The sequence below is a fragment of the Pempheris klunzingeri genome, chromosome 14, assembly GCF_042242105.1.
Source record: "Pempheris klunzingeri isolate RE-2024b chromosome 14, fPemKlu1.hap1, whole genome shotgun sequence".
Classification (NCBI taxonomy): Eukaryota; Metazoa; Chordata; class Actinopteri; order Acropomatiformes; family Pempheridae; genus Pempheris; species Pempheris klunzingeri.
Genome location: NC_092025.1, coordinates 6,796,202 through 6,811,433, shown reverse-complemented (window position 1 = coordinate 6,811,433; position 15,232 = coordinate 6,796,202). Strand labels below are relative to the sequence as shown.

General features: G+C 41.4%; 1 protein-coding gene across 1 annotated transcript; it reads right to left on the bottom strand.

The window, feature by feature from the left end:
• Positions 1-2,094: 2,094 nt before the first annotated feature.
• On the bottom strand, positions 2,095-15,011 carry rps6ka4 (ribosomal protein S6 kinase, polypeptide 4). The gene is made up of 18 exons (XM_070843187.1): positions 14,051-15,011; positions 12,857-12,928; positions 12,364-12,431; positions 12,022-12,172; positions 11,710-11,825; positions 10,165-10,272; positions 9,949-10,029; positions 9,176-9,279; positions 8,749-8,899; positions 8,495-8,656; positions 8,128-8,253; positions 7,516-7,649; positions 7,301-7,394; positions 6,998-7,168; positions 5,730-5,921; positions 5,481-5,640; positions 5,149-5,312; positions 2,095-4,467 (listed from the first exon to the last, which is right to left on the bottom strand). The coding sequence occupies exons 1-18, from the start codon at positions 14,136-14,138 to the stop codon at positions 4,255-4,257; spliced, it is 2,355 nt and encodes a 784-aa protein (XP_070699288.1). The 5' UTR covers positions 14,139-15,011; the 3' UTR covers positions 2,095-4,254.
• Positions 15,012-15,232: the final 221 nt, after the last annotated feature.

Sequence of the window (15,232 nt, the reverse complement as noted above, 5' to 3'; positions counted from 1 at the left end):
TACATAACTCAACAACTATTGGATGGATTGCGTTGAAATCTGGCACAGATATTCATTGTGCCCAGAGGATGAACCCTCATGACTGGTGATCCCTTGACTTTTCATCCACATATTTATTACAAAACACTGAACTAAATAGCAACAAAGATGGTAAATGTGATAAATGTTAACCATGCTGAAAATCAGCATGTTAGCCTTCGCATTGTGAGCGTGTTAGCATGCTGACGTTAGCATTTAGCTCAAAGCAGTGCTGTGCCTAAGTACACAGCGCACTGTAGACGGCTGTAGACTCTTAGTCTTGTTACATGTCTAGAAAAGGGAACAACTTCCAACACAAAGACAGCAGAGTGTTTCACTCAGCTTCTTTGATCAGTGCTTCTCCTTAGGGCTACAAACCCTCCACTGTACACTGTCTTTTCCAGGCCCCTGGCTCTAAGGTGCTTGGGAAAGAGTGTCATTTAGCGAGAAGGTGTAATTTAGTGTCTTGTATCATTCGGTGGCCACTGTGTCCTTTAGTGTCCTCCCCTGTGTCGGCTGTGTCCTGCTGTCCTGTCTTGTTCTTTGTGTCCTGCTTTGTTCATTGCTGTCTTGTCCTAAAGAATGTGTCAAACATCGATGTGGTCTAATGGGGAAGTGCGGCACGTCTAAATCCAGTGCATCACACCATTTAGATGAGTGGTAGAAAAGTAATCCAAAAGTATCTTATAATGGATTTTTATTGCACGCTGTGATATATTCGAATAACCAAATGAGAGAAGGAGCACTGACACAGCATGAGATGGAAGGACAGATAAAAAAGGACACAAAGAATGCAGGACAGCACACAGCAGCCACCTAATGGTACAGTAAACTCATTACACAGAGTGGGATACTGATTCTGATAACAATAATAGCAGTGCAGTGAAATGTGTGATAGTCAGAAGCAGCATTAATGCAGGGATCAGCTCAGCTCTGCTCAGCTATGCTGTAGGCTGTGTAGGAACTGCAGGAGAGACGGACTCTTTGACTGAAAAGAAACTATTAGTGTTGAGAGAGAGGCTTGAAATCACGCCATGTACTCTCTGGTTTCTGCCATCAAACGTGCAACAGTGTGCAGTAAGCCAACCTGCCTGTTGAAGAGGTTGAAGCATCTGTCTGCTAACCAAATTCAAATAACATGCACTTCATTTTTTGATTAATTCTGTGTTTTTGTAAGAGGATCTTTTGAACAAGACCTCAGCGTGTCAGTAGTACCTCAAGGAACCAGCGTGTGAAGGATACGAAACAGCTAAGTACAACAGGGAGTCCCAAACCAAACCTTTGTGAGTGCTGGGGAACTTGATTCTGCACTGATAACAATTTAATTAAGACCACAGAAGAATTTCAGAAATCCACAGAAATTTATTGCACTCTGTTGTTAGGTTCCAGCCCACAGACGCCCCTTCATTTTCATCCTCTAACTGTCTGTGGTTGGCAATGACAGCATATTAATTGCTGTTTAAAGCAGCAGTGTTTATAGTTGAAAGGCAGCCGTACCCAGAGAGGAGCTCTTCTAAAGCCCGGCCGAAGATGAGATAGAATAAAGATGCCCAGAAATCCACTCAAGTCCTAATTAAAGCAGTGGTGGTACTAGTCGAGCTTAGAGGACAGTTAACCAACTAGAACCCTTAAAGCCTGTGAGAACATTACCGGCTGTGGTGACTCATTGATTGTAAACGTGCTAAAACCAAGAGGCTGAATAACAGGTTTCAAAGAAGATTTGGAGTTTATGAACGGCGATGGCTCCACAGTGGAGGAGATAACGTATCTGCATCTGTGGTAAAAGGTCTCGTCCTGACAGTGTGACCGTTGTTTCAGAAGGAGCTGACGGTGATTATTTAATGAGAGCTTTTCCGTCGTGCTCTATCAGATGGCTTTCATCAACTGGAAAGGTTATCAAACTTCCTGTATAATTTAGTGTGTTTGCACTTAGGACCAATATTTCGAAGACTCCCTGTCTTAGTATTAATGGATGTCAGTTTAGCTGGTGCTGACAGTGCACAGACCAATGAGGAATCTGATCACAAGCATTAGCAGAACAATTACAACACTCACAAGGAGAAAAAACACACAAGCTTCTATTTAAAAGTAATGTTTATTTTGCACCGACCAAAAAAAATCTTGGTGCAAAAGATAAATTCCCAGTTATGACATCATGACAGTGCATCTCGGTAAGAGTAACACTCAAAAAAACCAAAGAAAGGGCAAAGAAAGGTATCATTTACTACGACAAAAAATATCAACACCAATAAAAGCACAGTTTCTTGAGTAAAAATTTAAATGTCCAAACACAAACAACCAGTTACCTTTCAAGAGACAAAGGTGGCAAACAACATTGAGAAAATAATACAGTAAATTGCAATAATGCTTCATCTGGTACAGAAATATCAGCACAACCAACCTCCCAGCACCAGTCATGCTCTCTCTCTCTCTCTCTCTCTCTCTCACACACACACGCACGCACGCACACACGCACGCACACACGCACGCAGAGTGCTGGTACACAACAAGAGCCAATTTAATAATCAATCCCATTACCACAGCATTAAAATCAATTACATGTAATAAATATCAGTGAAAGCACCTTTAAAGCTGAAATGTATTTAGATGATTAACCGACTGTGCAACATGTAAAAAATAAAAGTCCATTAAAAACATAATTACATCAGGAGACTAATACACCATTAAAACAGTTGTCAAATTTTAAATCATTACATCTTTTTTTTTTGCTCAAAATCAAGGATAAGTATTTACACACACCAGGTCCCGCAGGATGGTCTCACGAGAGCGGTGTTAAAGTCGTTAAGTGTCTCGTTCTGTAACATAATTTCAATTTCAAAGCCATAAACACTTTTAAAACCACATCTGTAAAAAGACATATAACAAGCTGAACTCAACTGAGGGCATTTAATTGACAGTATTCCACTGTATCAAATCAGATTGTATTTGTGATGGCCGCATACGGCGCTGGTCTGGTAGGGCAACAGAAAAGCTGCAACACCTGCAAAATCACCAAAATGGATTTTGCTCCAATCTACATGCAAACCCTCGAGCTGCACGTGGTAGCATAAAAACACTCTGGGTGACGTTTCCTCAGTGAGCTCGGGATACTAGAATATAGAAAAAGTTCTTACAGTTCATCATCACAACAGATTAGCATGCTAGATATTTTCAGACCGACACAATAATGCGAGTAATTTACAGCAAGATGATGAGAAAGTAGATGAGAAAACCCTCAAGTCTCTGTTTCGTGACTGTTTCTGTGTCTTGGTCTGTTTTTTTACAGGTGCTACTGCTGGACGCCTGGTTAGTACTGCAGCCGCTTCAAGACAAACTCTGATTGTTTGTCGAAGTACTTACTCAGAGCCATCGGTCAAGACATGCGCTCCTGGCTGTGTACAGTGGGATCAGTAGACTTGGTAGTGTACTGGAGGTGTGAAGTCACAGTTAAAACCGCCTGCATCCAATAGAGAACATTTCGACTACGGCATTACGCAGCCTCTGCAGTCTCAAAGGTGATTCATATCACAAGTATTTCCCTCTGTGCTCAGTCCTTCCAGCAATTTGCAATTTTTTTTACTATTTGATCATTTATATTCTCTGCAAATAGTGCTTTTGAGTTTTTTCAGCCAACCATTATATGTGTGGCAAATTTTAAAATAACGTGATACAATCAAAGGATCAAGTCCGCTAATTCCTGGAAGGACTATTCATTTGCTTTTGTGCAAATTTGTGTGTATTCATGACGGCTCAATTCATATATCCACTGCTTAGCTGTTTATATGGCTTCTGCTCATTTATGGCTCCTTTTTCCCTTTATCCCTATATAGCCAGGCACTGGTTCTTACCCACGATGAATACAGGTAAATGTCTCATATTTAACTTTTAGTGTGTGACATCACCATATCATGGTGAGCGAATACTGAAAACGTATTGATTTTTCTCAAGGCCACAGATTTCTGTACATCTTAAAGATGCCGAATTAGACCTCTACCATCCTCTCTTCAATCCACTCTAGGATAATACATGTTTGGTTTGGATTACGGCATGATGAATGAAGTTGCTTTGCTGTTAAAAAGTGGAATTCAATTTTGTACTGAAAGCTTTACACAATGCTAAACCAGTCTTTTGGTTTGTCAGAATGCTTTTTTGGAGCTGGATGACCCTTTCACCATTGGAGGACATCTTGTTGCCAGTATAAGCACATACCACTTCATTTTCCTACTGCCATGTCAGCTAGCTCTGCTTTGGGGTCACAGTTTGCTTTGGCTGTGCTTTGGATGCTGTTGCAGAGGCAGAGGAGGAAGTGGAAGAAGAGGAGGAGGAAGAGGATGAACTCCATCGAGTCTCCACCCCAGTGCTTGTCATCTTCAGCTTTCGTCGCTTTGCAAGGGGAGCATTGTCGACACTTTTCAGAAAGAAGCCCTCTCTCTTACCACGGTTGAAAGCCTTGTCAGAGAAGAAAAAGAGAAGAGTCAAGTAAGATGGTATTAAGTACACTTAAAGGCAGGGAATGTAACTTCTTTTACAGGTATTTCTTGTTATGTTTGACAGCAGTCAAAAAAATCAGATGGTTAACAAAAAAAAGAGAGAAAAAAATCCAGTTGCTGTGGCTGCCAGAGGCCTGTAACAACCCTGTTCTGAGTGAGATCACTGGATGGCCAGCCTGTCCACCTACACGCCTGCCTGCGCTCATTGCCCATAACTAAAGTCGTCTACAAGGTTAGGCAGAGTTGTTGCTTAAGTTAACGAGCTAGTCACACAAGAATGGCAGAGAAATGGCAGCCAGGATTTGAGCCCTGCGTCGGCAACCCACTGTGATGACTTAACCAGCACGAAGAACACACCCACTGAGCCGGAGATCAAACAGAACAGACCATCGTTTAGTGACTAACAGGACAAGGCACACTCACTGAGTTGAGTGAGCATTAAACACGAGCTAAGGGTAATGCTATATTTGTGACGCGATTGTGTGTTTTGGAGGAGTAGCTTTGAAGGGAGGCCTGAGGGGAGGGGGTGGGATTTTTTCACGTGGATACTTTCAGACTTGCTAGTTTTTCCAGTGTTACACATCCTGCCTTTAACTTCTATTTTAAGGGCTTTGACAAATTTCCTACACAGGTCTGTTACCTTGTAGGTGGCATTGACATAGGTGCGGACAGTAGGCCCACTAGACTCAAGCACATCTGGAGTGCACAGAGGAGTGGTGGACATGGAGGCTCCTCCCTGCAGCCAGCTGTTCTCCTTCAGATCAGACAGCTTGAGACGACTTTCTGGATCCACTGTCAGTAGGCCTTAAATCATAGACGGATAAACAGACATTACAAAAACAAAGACACGCATAAGTGACAAGGAGTGTGGGAAAATAATTCTCAGTCCTAAAAGACTGTTTGTTATGTCAAGTAGACTATTAACTAAAGCAAACAGAACAGGTGGCTGTAAGAACAGATTATGTCACTAACCTTTAACAAGCTCTTTGGCATCCTCTGATACGCCTTTCCAGGCCTCCCCTTCCAATGAGAAATCACCCTCTTTTATTTTTTGCATGATGTCCGCAGCGAATGATGAGGTCATCCCACGCTGCTCACTCTGAAACGGCACCTGGCCTGACAGCATGGTGTACTAATGAAAACACAGGGAGAGAGAGAGGCATTGGTACTTCAGCCCGCCTTGCTGGTGGTGATAAAACTGACCATTTTAGGCTCAATTACCAGGATGACCCCAAGACTCCAGAGGTCACAAGCTTTGTCGTATCCCGCGCTCTCAAACAGTTCAGGCGCAGCGTACTGCAGCGTGAAGCAGGGAGTTTGCAGGGGGGCGCTGCCCGCAGGGCACAGACGGGCAAATCCAAAATCTATTACTTTCAGCACTGAGTCCTCCCCCTCATCTGCAAACAGCATGTTCTGTAAGGTAAACACATGAAAACCATGATCATCATTTCTTATTTTTCTTCACTTCTTACACTCTAGCCTCCATTCTCCTCACAAAGACTACTAAATTCCACTAGCAAATAAGACTACTTCACTTGCTCTGCCCAGTTCAGCACATGTGGAGTAAAGTTGGGAGTAGATGACTATAGATTCATTCAAATGAGGCACCGCAACGTCAGTTGCGATGCCAGAGGACAAGAGCTATTTGCATATCACTCATCTGACCATGATTCATCGTTTGGCAATTCTGTCAACAAGCGCAAACTCAATATGTAAGAGGAAATGTGCAAGAACTGTGGAATAATGTAGATAAACAGTTTTAATCAAAACACTCTCCAACCAGTAAATGCATTTAGATTGACATCAAAAATAAAAGTTTATGCGATTACGACAGGCGGCTCAGTAAAACGCTTAAAGTTAATGGGTGATTCTTACCACTATCTGTCATTCACAGCTGCTTTATACTATATGAAAGCCTTCTCCTTCAGTTAATTAAATCCACAGCCATCTGAAGACAGCAGGATATGTGTGATAAATCTGCAGCCTTAATTGTGAAAAGTGCCGCGCCACACGGGCTTTATGCACTGTTGTCCACTGTGTTTATCTTGATTAAATCATGTGCACAATAACCACACTAACATCCCCACACACCAAATTAGTCGGTTATACTCTGTATTTATCCGGCTGATGTGAGTCATCCTCGGGGCAGACAGGACACATGCAGCACACAGTGTAAAAGCACTGAGACAATTAAAACTTCATTCTGATGTCGGTCCCACTCATTTTCTTCCTCACATCACTCAGGCCGATAAATCCACACAATACAGCTTCCTCTTCATCTTCTCTAGCAATTTTTAATTATTGACATGTATTTTTAATTTTAACATGATGTGCTCCAGTAGGATTGTGGTTGTAATAATGTGAGACTCTCCATGTGAACAGAATCATATTCATATGTGCACGTGTGCGACACGGCTTGGTGCTTTTGTGTCATTAAAGTCGAGTCATCACGTTTACTTTTAAACAGACAGACTCTGTATACAGCCCACCTCTGGTTTGAGGTCTCTGTGCACGACTCCAGCCTCGTGCATGAAGCTGACAGCAGACACCAGACTCTGTAACAGCTGACTGGCCTCCGCCTCGCCAAAGAGCTTCTTCCTCCTGATCCTTTCCAGCAACTCTCCACCTCGCAGAAGCTCCATCACTAAATATGTGTGGTACTGACAGAGAGGGAGAAGAGTTTCTGTGATGATTTTGTTGTGGCACATCCAGCATTACAAAGTCCCACTCTTGACAGGACATACAGTATATTTGCTGTTTGTTGTGTTAATGTTAATGTTCATTCCGTGTACCTGATCAGTATAGACTTCATGCAGCTTGACAATGTTTGGGTGGGTCTCGCACTGCCTCAAAGCAGCAATCTCTCTCTGGGTGTTTGCCTCCATTCTAACACAGTCAAAAGCAACATTCAGCATTAACAAGGACACTGTGACTTATACCATCAGATGGCACAGTGTTACCATGAAGCATAGCTAGTTACTAGCAAGAGTAACACATCCCCACTCACCTGCGGCTGATGATCTTGACGGCGTACTCATGGTTGCTTTGCTTGTGTCGGCATTTCCTGCAAACAGAGAAACTACCCTCACCTAAGGGTGGCCCTTGGAGACACAGCTCATAGTGCTGAAAAAACTGGGATTCCTGAACAAAGAAAGGATGGTTTGAGTCACAGAGAGCTGTTGAGAGGAGTTGTGTTCTAGCAGTGTAAAAAAAGGCCTGGTTTTGGTGTAAATCGAACAATATGTCATACAACCTGAAAAGTCCATACTTATGAACTTATGAGAATGGTTTGCTATAGAGGAACATTATTTACATAGAGATATTTCACTTTTATATAACAAACTGTGATATGGATTTTTGTTGTTAAATAAATATATTCTTTAATATTTCTGAATGCCAACTGAAAACAATATAGCAGCTTTACACCATGCTGTCCAATATGAAAAACATAACTACACAGATGCACAGATTTTGGGTAATAAACTAGGCTACAGAAACGAGTTACTCTTCCTCTCTTACTTCCTGTCTGTCCTTATTAACAAGCACTGCCGAAACAATAAATCACTTAAAACCTTAACCAAAAACAATAAGCAAAGAGCAACTGGTTCAAGATCCGTACCTCTAACATTGCACTGCGCTGGACAGAGGCTGAACCGGGCCGATCAGCACCAATCTGGGATTCTACAAAACCTCCCATGACCGCGTTTTTATTGAAGAGAATGGAGGGAGCAATAAAGGAGTAACCCTAAAAAAGGAGAGGGAATGTTAGGTATATGATAAGGTAGTACACTTTAAATAGCCTACTTTGAAAGACAAAACCGTGTTAAGAGAAAGTGCATGAAGACATTAATATGATGTATTATTATTAGGCTAGCACTTACTTTGACAGAAAAATGTGAATATTTTCAGCTGGTGTATTTTATTATTTATAATTTTTTTTAATTCAGCTTTTATAAAGGGTCACGGTTGAGACAGCAAGGACAAACCTGGAACAGGCGGTCAGTGCTCGGGGGCGTGCTGGCTGGTGAGTAGACGGGATCCATCCCGGTGAACTCTTCAGCAAAGTTCCCCACGTCAAGCTCACTCTTCAGCTCCGGCTTGAATGGACTTGGCACCTTCTTCTGTGCAAGGTCAGCCCAGTTCAGGCCCTGTTTGGAGACGAGCAGAAGATGGGATGTTAGGGATGAATGAGAAGATGCGACAGGGGAACAGAGATGTTGGGAGTGGCTGCCAGTAGGACCTTGAAGAAGGAATGTGCTTTAATGTCTTCAGCTCCTCGTGGTCCAGAGCCAAGCCTCCTGTGGGGATCTTTCACCAACAATTTTCTCAACAGGTCCTGAGCAGTGGGTCCAATCATAGAGGGGAACGGTGGATCACAGCGCAAAATACGTCTGACGGAAGAGGGGTGGAAAAGATGGGCATGGAAATGAAATAATGCCCATTTTGTTAACATAGTATCCTAAGACACAGTATAATGAAATCCTAAAGCAGCTTTAAGATGTGTTAAGGAGAATCTCTTGTATAATCATTAAGCAACTGCAATTGTGCTAGACGATGAAAGAGAAAAAGGTACCTCCAACACATTGGCTGAGATCATTTTTATGACTTGACAATAAGGAAGGTTGGTTGAAGATTTGAACATGTTTTATGGAGATAGAGTCACTCACTTTGACACCTCGCTCTGGGAGTTCCTCTCTCCCTCCAAGGTAAAAGGAGATGCTCCTGTCAGCAGCTCAAACATCAGGATCCCAAGGCTCCACCAATCTACCGACTGAAGGAGAAGACAGGGAAAAAAAAATGCTATGATACCGGTTTTCTTCCATATCCTTGTCTTATCTTTGGTCTAATGTGTGCTCCATCAGCCCATACAGTGGTCAAAGTGGATGTTATTAAAAGATTTAAAGTCTTAAACTGCAGCTTACATATATACAGCTTAAGTCACAGTGCATTTCTCTGTCATCTAAGACGCCCACTTATAGTCTACCAAATGTTAGTCTACAAGAGTCATAGTCAACCAAGTTTCCATTGGTCAGTTGGTCGCAGAAGAAAAAAGCTCAAATTCCATTCGGGAGCTGAACCTTGTCAAAACTAGGTCAGACCCTATTGTATATGGCTGGACCATATGTAAAACACTAGAGGGCACTTAAAAAAAAAAGATGGACACAGGAAGTGGCAGCAGTCAGTCAGTCAGTTAGTCATGGACAGACGTTACAGCTGGTCTCTGCTGTTGTGAGATAAAACGCAAAGCATTTTCTGATGCCCACCTAAAAATATATATTTACATGATTAAATTAACATCATTAACGTGTGACTAGTCGACCAGGAAAATCTGTGGTCGAAGCCACTCCTACTGTCATCACAACACACCTGAACTTAGAAAACAGTGATATCAACACTGAAGTGTGCTTGCTGCCTCATATCAGTCATACACAGTACTTACCTTGCCATGCCCAGATTTCCCCCTGATGATTTCAGGTGCCATGTACTCAATGGTGCCACAGAAAGAGTAGGTCCTTTCCTTCTGTAATGAGGAAAAAAAAAACAATCTTATATGAACAAAGTATTCTAGCGATTGCCACAACAGATAACACACAAGTATGACTGTCCACATGCACACACAGTCTTATTCTTCAATTCTGATATAGTGTTTACATACCTCTTCTTCCAGAAACTCTTTGCTGAGCCCAAAATCTGTCAAAACGACATGGCCTTCACTGTCTAGAAGAATGTTTTCCAATTTGATATCTCGGTACACAATCCCAAGCTGTACAAAAACACAGTGGTAGATGAAAAGAAGAACATAGTAAACATTTTTACAAGCAAAGATCATCAAAATGACCTACTATCTACAGGTTATTTTCAGACATCACAACATTGTTTTTGGCTCATTCAGTTGTTCTGATCCCTAAACCTGGAAAAGTAAACACCTAAACAGAAAGTAACGCACACAGAGGCACAACGCTTAATTGCAACAATAACTCAGGGAAGAATACTAATCACCAACAGTGCTGTTGCTTAGATGGATTTACACTACTCACAAAAAGTTAAGGATATTCGGCTTTCAGGTGAAATTTCAGGATGAACCACCACCAATACATTTCCTGGTTCAGTTAGAATTGGTATTTAAACAGTCCTCCTCATCATGCTGTTCACATTCTGACATCATGAGACCAAGACGACACCTAACTATTGATCAGCAGCACCTCAACACTGGAGGCTTCAAACAGGTCCTCAGACAGAAGTGTCCACTGAGCTTAGAAGGTCACAGAGTGTCATCAGGAGGTTGTAACAGAGATACAGAGACTGGAAGAGTCACAGAAAGGAGAGGAGTGGACGTCCTTTGGCCACATCCCAATTTTACGTTTACCCTCGTTTACCCTCCACTGTTGTTAGATTTTCTTTCAATAAATTGTTTAAGATGAAGAAACTACCATTGCATGCTGATACTTAAATGTCCTACTTTCATGATATAATATCACTGTAGCATTAACTTTTTACATTTTCCATACATTTCACCTGAAAGTCGAATATCCCTAACTTTTTGTGAACCCTGTATCTGATGCTATCCAAAGGAGCAACCAATTAAAGTCAACATTATGTTCTTCAGCCAATTTTGATGAATGGAGTTTTTTTTTTTTGCACAAGCTTCATGACTTATTTCTTTAAACGCTGCACTGTGAATCTAGGAAGCCCTCCAAGAGTAACTGGAAAAATTAATAAAAACAGAGGAGCATGAACAACCTTGAAAATGCACACATTCTACCTGCCTTAACTACAGTGGTTTATGTGCATCCTTAAAAGAAATAAGGATCTCTTAATGCCACAGTTGCTTAACTGGAGGTAGAGCAAAATGCTACAGTAGTTGTGAAACATTATTAGGGAACCACTATGTATTTCAAACATTGAAGTAAGAGCCCAGAGGGGGCTTCCCGGCAGCACCAAATGACAGACAAATGTAACTACTAGTCAAACATTTCGCTGTTAAAAGCCTGTTTATTCAAGCAGGGAATTGGTGGTGACCAAACCAGAACTAAAAGAAAAAATTGTACAAATAGCAAGTGCTTGCCAAAACTTCAGCCATAACAACATATCAGATGATACACTGGTGCAGCATCTCAGTCAGCTTGCTTCGTCTTCACCCCCACCCGAGTATGAAAAAAGTGTAGCTTCAAGTTATAGGGCTAGGAGGAGCAACACCCACCTTGTGCAGGTGCTCCAGAGCCAGGATAATTTCCCCTATATAAATCCGCACTGCCTCCTCAGGAAAGTGATCCCGCTGGTACAAATGAGTGAACATCTCTCCACCGCTCACATAGTCTGTACTCACACACACAGACAAATACACAGGAAGCTTCAATAGACATCATACAAAAATTACACAAACATTATGCCAACAGACAGACAGACACATACACAGTTATAGGCAGAAACATAAAAGAGAACATCTATTCAGCACTTCAAGACCGAAGAGACAAGAGTTCCCTACATTTGACAGCAGTGTCCCATTACTCACCTAGGATGAGATGTAGTTTGCTCTGCGTCTGAAAGGCATAGTGGAGCGTGACCAGGAAGGGAGACTGGCGGATGTGCTCCAGCACCTGCCTCTCAGTGCGAGTATGTTCTGTTGTCTTTGCCTTTTGAACTATAGCTGCTTTCTTTAACACCTAATATAGCGAACGAAATAAACTCAACTTAATTTAAGTCAACAACAGGAAAATCTAGACATTCTGACTAGAAGAAGACCAAAGAAAGAAAATTGTCTTGATTTTAAACCAAGGCCCAACGTTTTTAACATATATCTTAGAAACTGTGCTGTGATTACATTTAGATCAATATTTCACATTTATAGTCTCACCTTCATAGCATACAGCTGGCCTGCATCGTGACCGCTGTTCTTCCTCACCAAGAACACTTTTCCATAAGCTAAACAAGGACAAACATTTCATCCAGTCACTCAAATAGCTTCTAGTATGAAAGTGAAAGTGAATATATGCAAACCCATTCCTGCACACCAAATTTAATCAGATGTTTTGTTGACAGAGACAGCCTCTCAGATCTCTCAAAGGTATTCATTATGGACGAAAACTAATAAGAGAAACATCCACAGCAAATGGTCTACCTTCTAAACATTCAGACACCACTAGTGTTTTCTTGATTATTTGCAACAGAAACATCAGGATATGGAGGGAAACATTTTACCACAGCATTTAAGTCCTCAGGGACACTTTGCAGGCTACGAAAATGAATTAACTCTGCCCTCAAGATTTTTAACATGACTTCATACTGTATTTCTTCAGGTTTGGCAACAACCGTGTCTGCATTTCATATAATTCATGCGTGACACTCACCTCCAGTACCCAAGACTTTGAGCAGCTCAAAGTTCTCCATGCCGACCCTCTCAGTGTGACCTGTGAGGTTAGCTAGAGGCAGAGAGAAAATACCACATTTAAAACATACAGTATACAGGCTCAGACTCTGTCCCTGCAAACACAGGCAGACACATTTCAAAAATATGTTAGCATCTGTTCAAAGATGCTGAAACAGTTTTTTTTTAATTGTAAGCAAGCCAATTTAGCCCAATGCATGAACTGTTTGACTGCCAGCATTCTGCACAAAACTGTAATGACAAATTTATAAAGAATGCTTTTAGAGCTTCAAATCAAATATTAAATTATCCTAATCAATGCTTTGAAGGTTTAGAGCTTATAGAAATGCTGCCTGCTCTCTACAGATTAAAATGTTGTTGCATCTCTACCACTGTTTTCACTGTAATCTATGACACAGTGAGTATAGAAATATGTTTCTCCTGTGACAGCTGATGAAAAAGATGCAGTGACAACACTGATTATGGTTTGGCCAGATCTGCAAATAACCTGAAATTTTCAACTCATTGCGGGAGGATACCGTACAGCAGCAGTTCTCTCGCTGGTTGTGATTGTCTGCATTTACTTTATAGGACTACACTACAAAAAATTATATTCTAGGGTAAATACAACGTCCATAAAATGCATCTTTTCTTTCTTCGGTCCACAGTCTAGATCAAGTGATTCATATTAATTGAGTGTGAATACAACATGACACAAACTGAGTCAACATCCCTCTCTGAAGGCAGGGCACCGGTCCTCTGGTAACAAACTCCAAGGGTTTGACATACAGATGCTCTAAAAGCTTGGTGACACATGGGTGGGTTAAGATTTTATCGGTTTTAAGATAATACTTTGTACGTTGATTAAACTCAATTATATATTTTGGGGTTGTTGTATTGCACAATGTTAATTATGCAGAAAAGCAGGCATATTGCACACCTTATAATACAATCAAATATAACGTTACCACAAACTCCAGCCTCAGACACAACCATGTGGTCATTTTTAACTCCATATAATTAAATCCACACATCTCTGACAAGTGAAAAATTATAAACTTCACAAATGTTTTATTAATCAGATGATGGGATGAATTACAGTGTGCAGGGGGTTTATATTTTTCTCGTTCAGACGTGTAAATAACGTGATTGTTTACAACCACTATGCTTGACTTACCATTGGTGATTTGATGCTTGACGGTGCAGGCCTTTTCATTTGTTTTTGCATCGGAGTCATCGCTGCTATCAGATGCGTCCCCAGGCATAACTTTAAGAAAAGTAGACTGTAGCCTATATGGACTGTTTACGATAAACTCGGAAGCTAGATTTTATTTGTATTTACAAGACGTTACACTACACACTTAGCAACTACAAAAATCTATTGTAGCTGCATTGTGACGAGTCCACGGATTATCGAAATGACCGGACAGATGTGATTTCTAGACAATGCTGCTGCATTAATCCCCATGCGTTTGACATCCTGCTGTTTCGCATTATTTATCCCGTGTGATTGGCCGAAATGAGTCAGAAAACACTGATGTGTAGATCGGCGGATCACAGCTGCTTACTAGCTGTTATTGAATCTATTATGAGAAATATCATCAGCACTGATTGGGAGCAATTGCGTGTTAGTTATAGTGAAGTTTGAGTGGCTAACGTTAGCATAAGCTGCGCAACAGTAGTCATTATTCACAAGTTAGCTGACGTTACTTTGTAATTACGTTAACGCTAGTTTTACATGTTTGACTGGTAAAATACCGCGTTATGAGTCAGTGCGTTAACACTTACAACGCCACACATTTAGCATAATTACTACAATAATAAGACGTGTTATCTATCTGGCTGGCACGGTTTTAAGTTAGTGAACAACCAGCTAGGTTAGCTGGCGAAGCGCTGCTGTTGCTCGTCAAAGTTTGAACGTTAGCTAACGCTAATATTTAGTTAGCTTTGTTATGTGGCCTCTTCAGATATCAGCTATCACACCATGCTGGAAAAGGCCAGTTTGGGTAGTTCCTTGTCTTCTTTCTCCCCGCTACAGCCACGGTAACAACTCGTCCATTATAACATATATTTACATCTCACTCAGTATCTTTGTCAGCGGCTAAGCTAAACGCTAATACCAGGATGCATTCGACACAACCTGGGCGACGGTCAGTCACGTGAACGCTTGGTGTGGGCGGAGCGACGCTCGAGCCCTCCATAGAGCTGGCTGTTTTACATCCTGTTTCACTCAAATATGTGAACTCTTTCCATTAGTATGATGGACTGAAGATAAATGCATATATGTTCTTCATATAAAATAAACCATTAACAACATGTGCGTCCAGCTGGCTGTAAAACGGTGGGTCCCAGGCATCAC

What these genes read in the sequence shown, in the direction of transcription:
- rps6ka4 (XM_070843187.1), bottom strand. Translation starts at nt 14,138, where the DNA reads ATGCCTGGGGACGCATCTGATAGCAGCGATGACTCCGATGCAAAAACA. An exon ending in CAAAGTCTTGGGTACTGGAG is followed by an intron (nt 12,432 to 12,856) that starts GTGAGTGTCACG and finishes GTCCTTGTTTAG; the next exon opens with CTTATGGAAAAGTGTTCTTG. An exon ending in GCCAGCTGTATGCTATGAAG is followed by an intron (nt 12,173 to 12,363) that starts GTGAGACTATAA and finishes TCGCTATATTAG; the next exon opens with GTGTTAAAGAAAGCAGCTAT.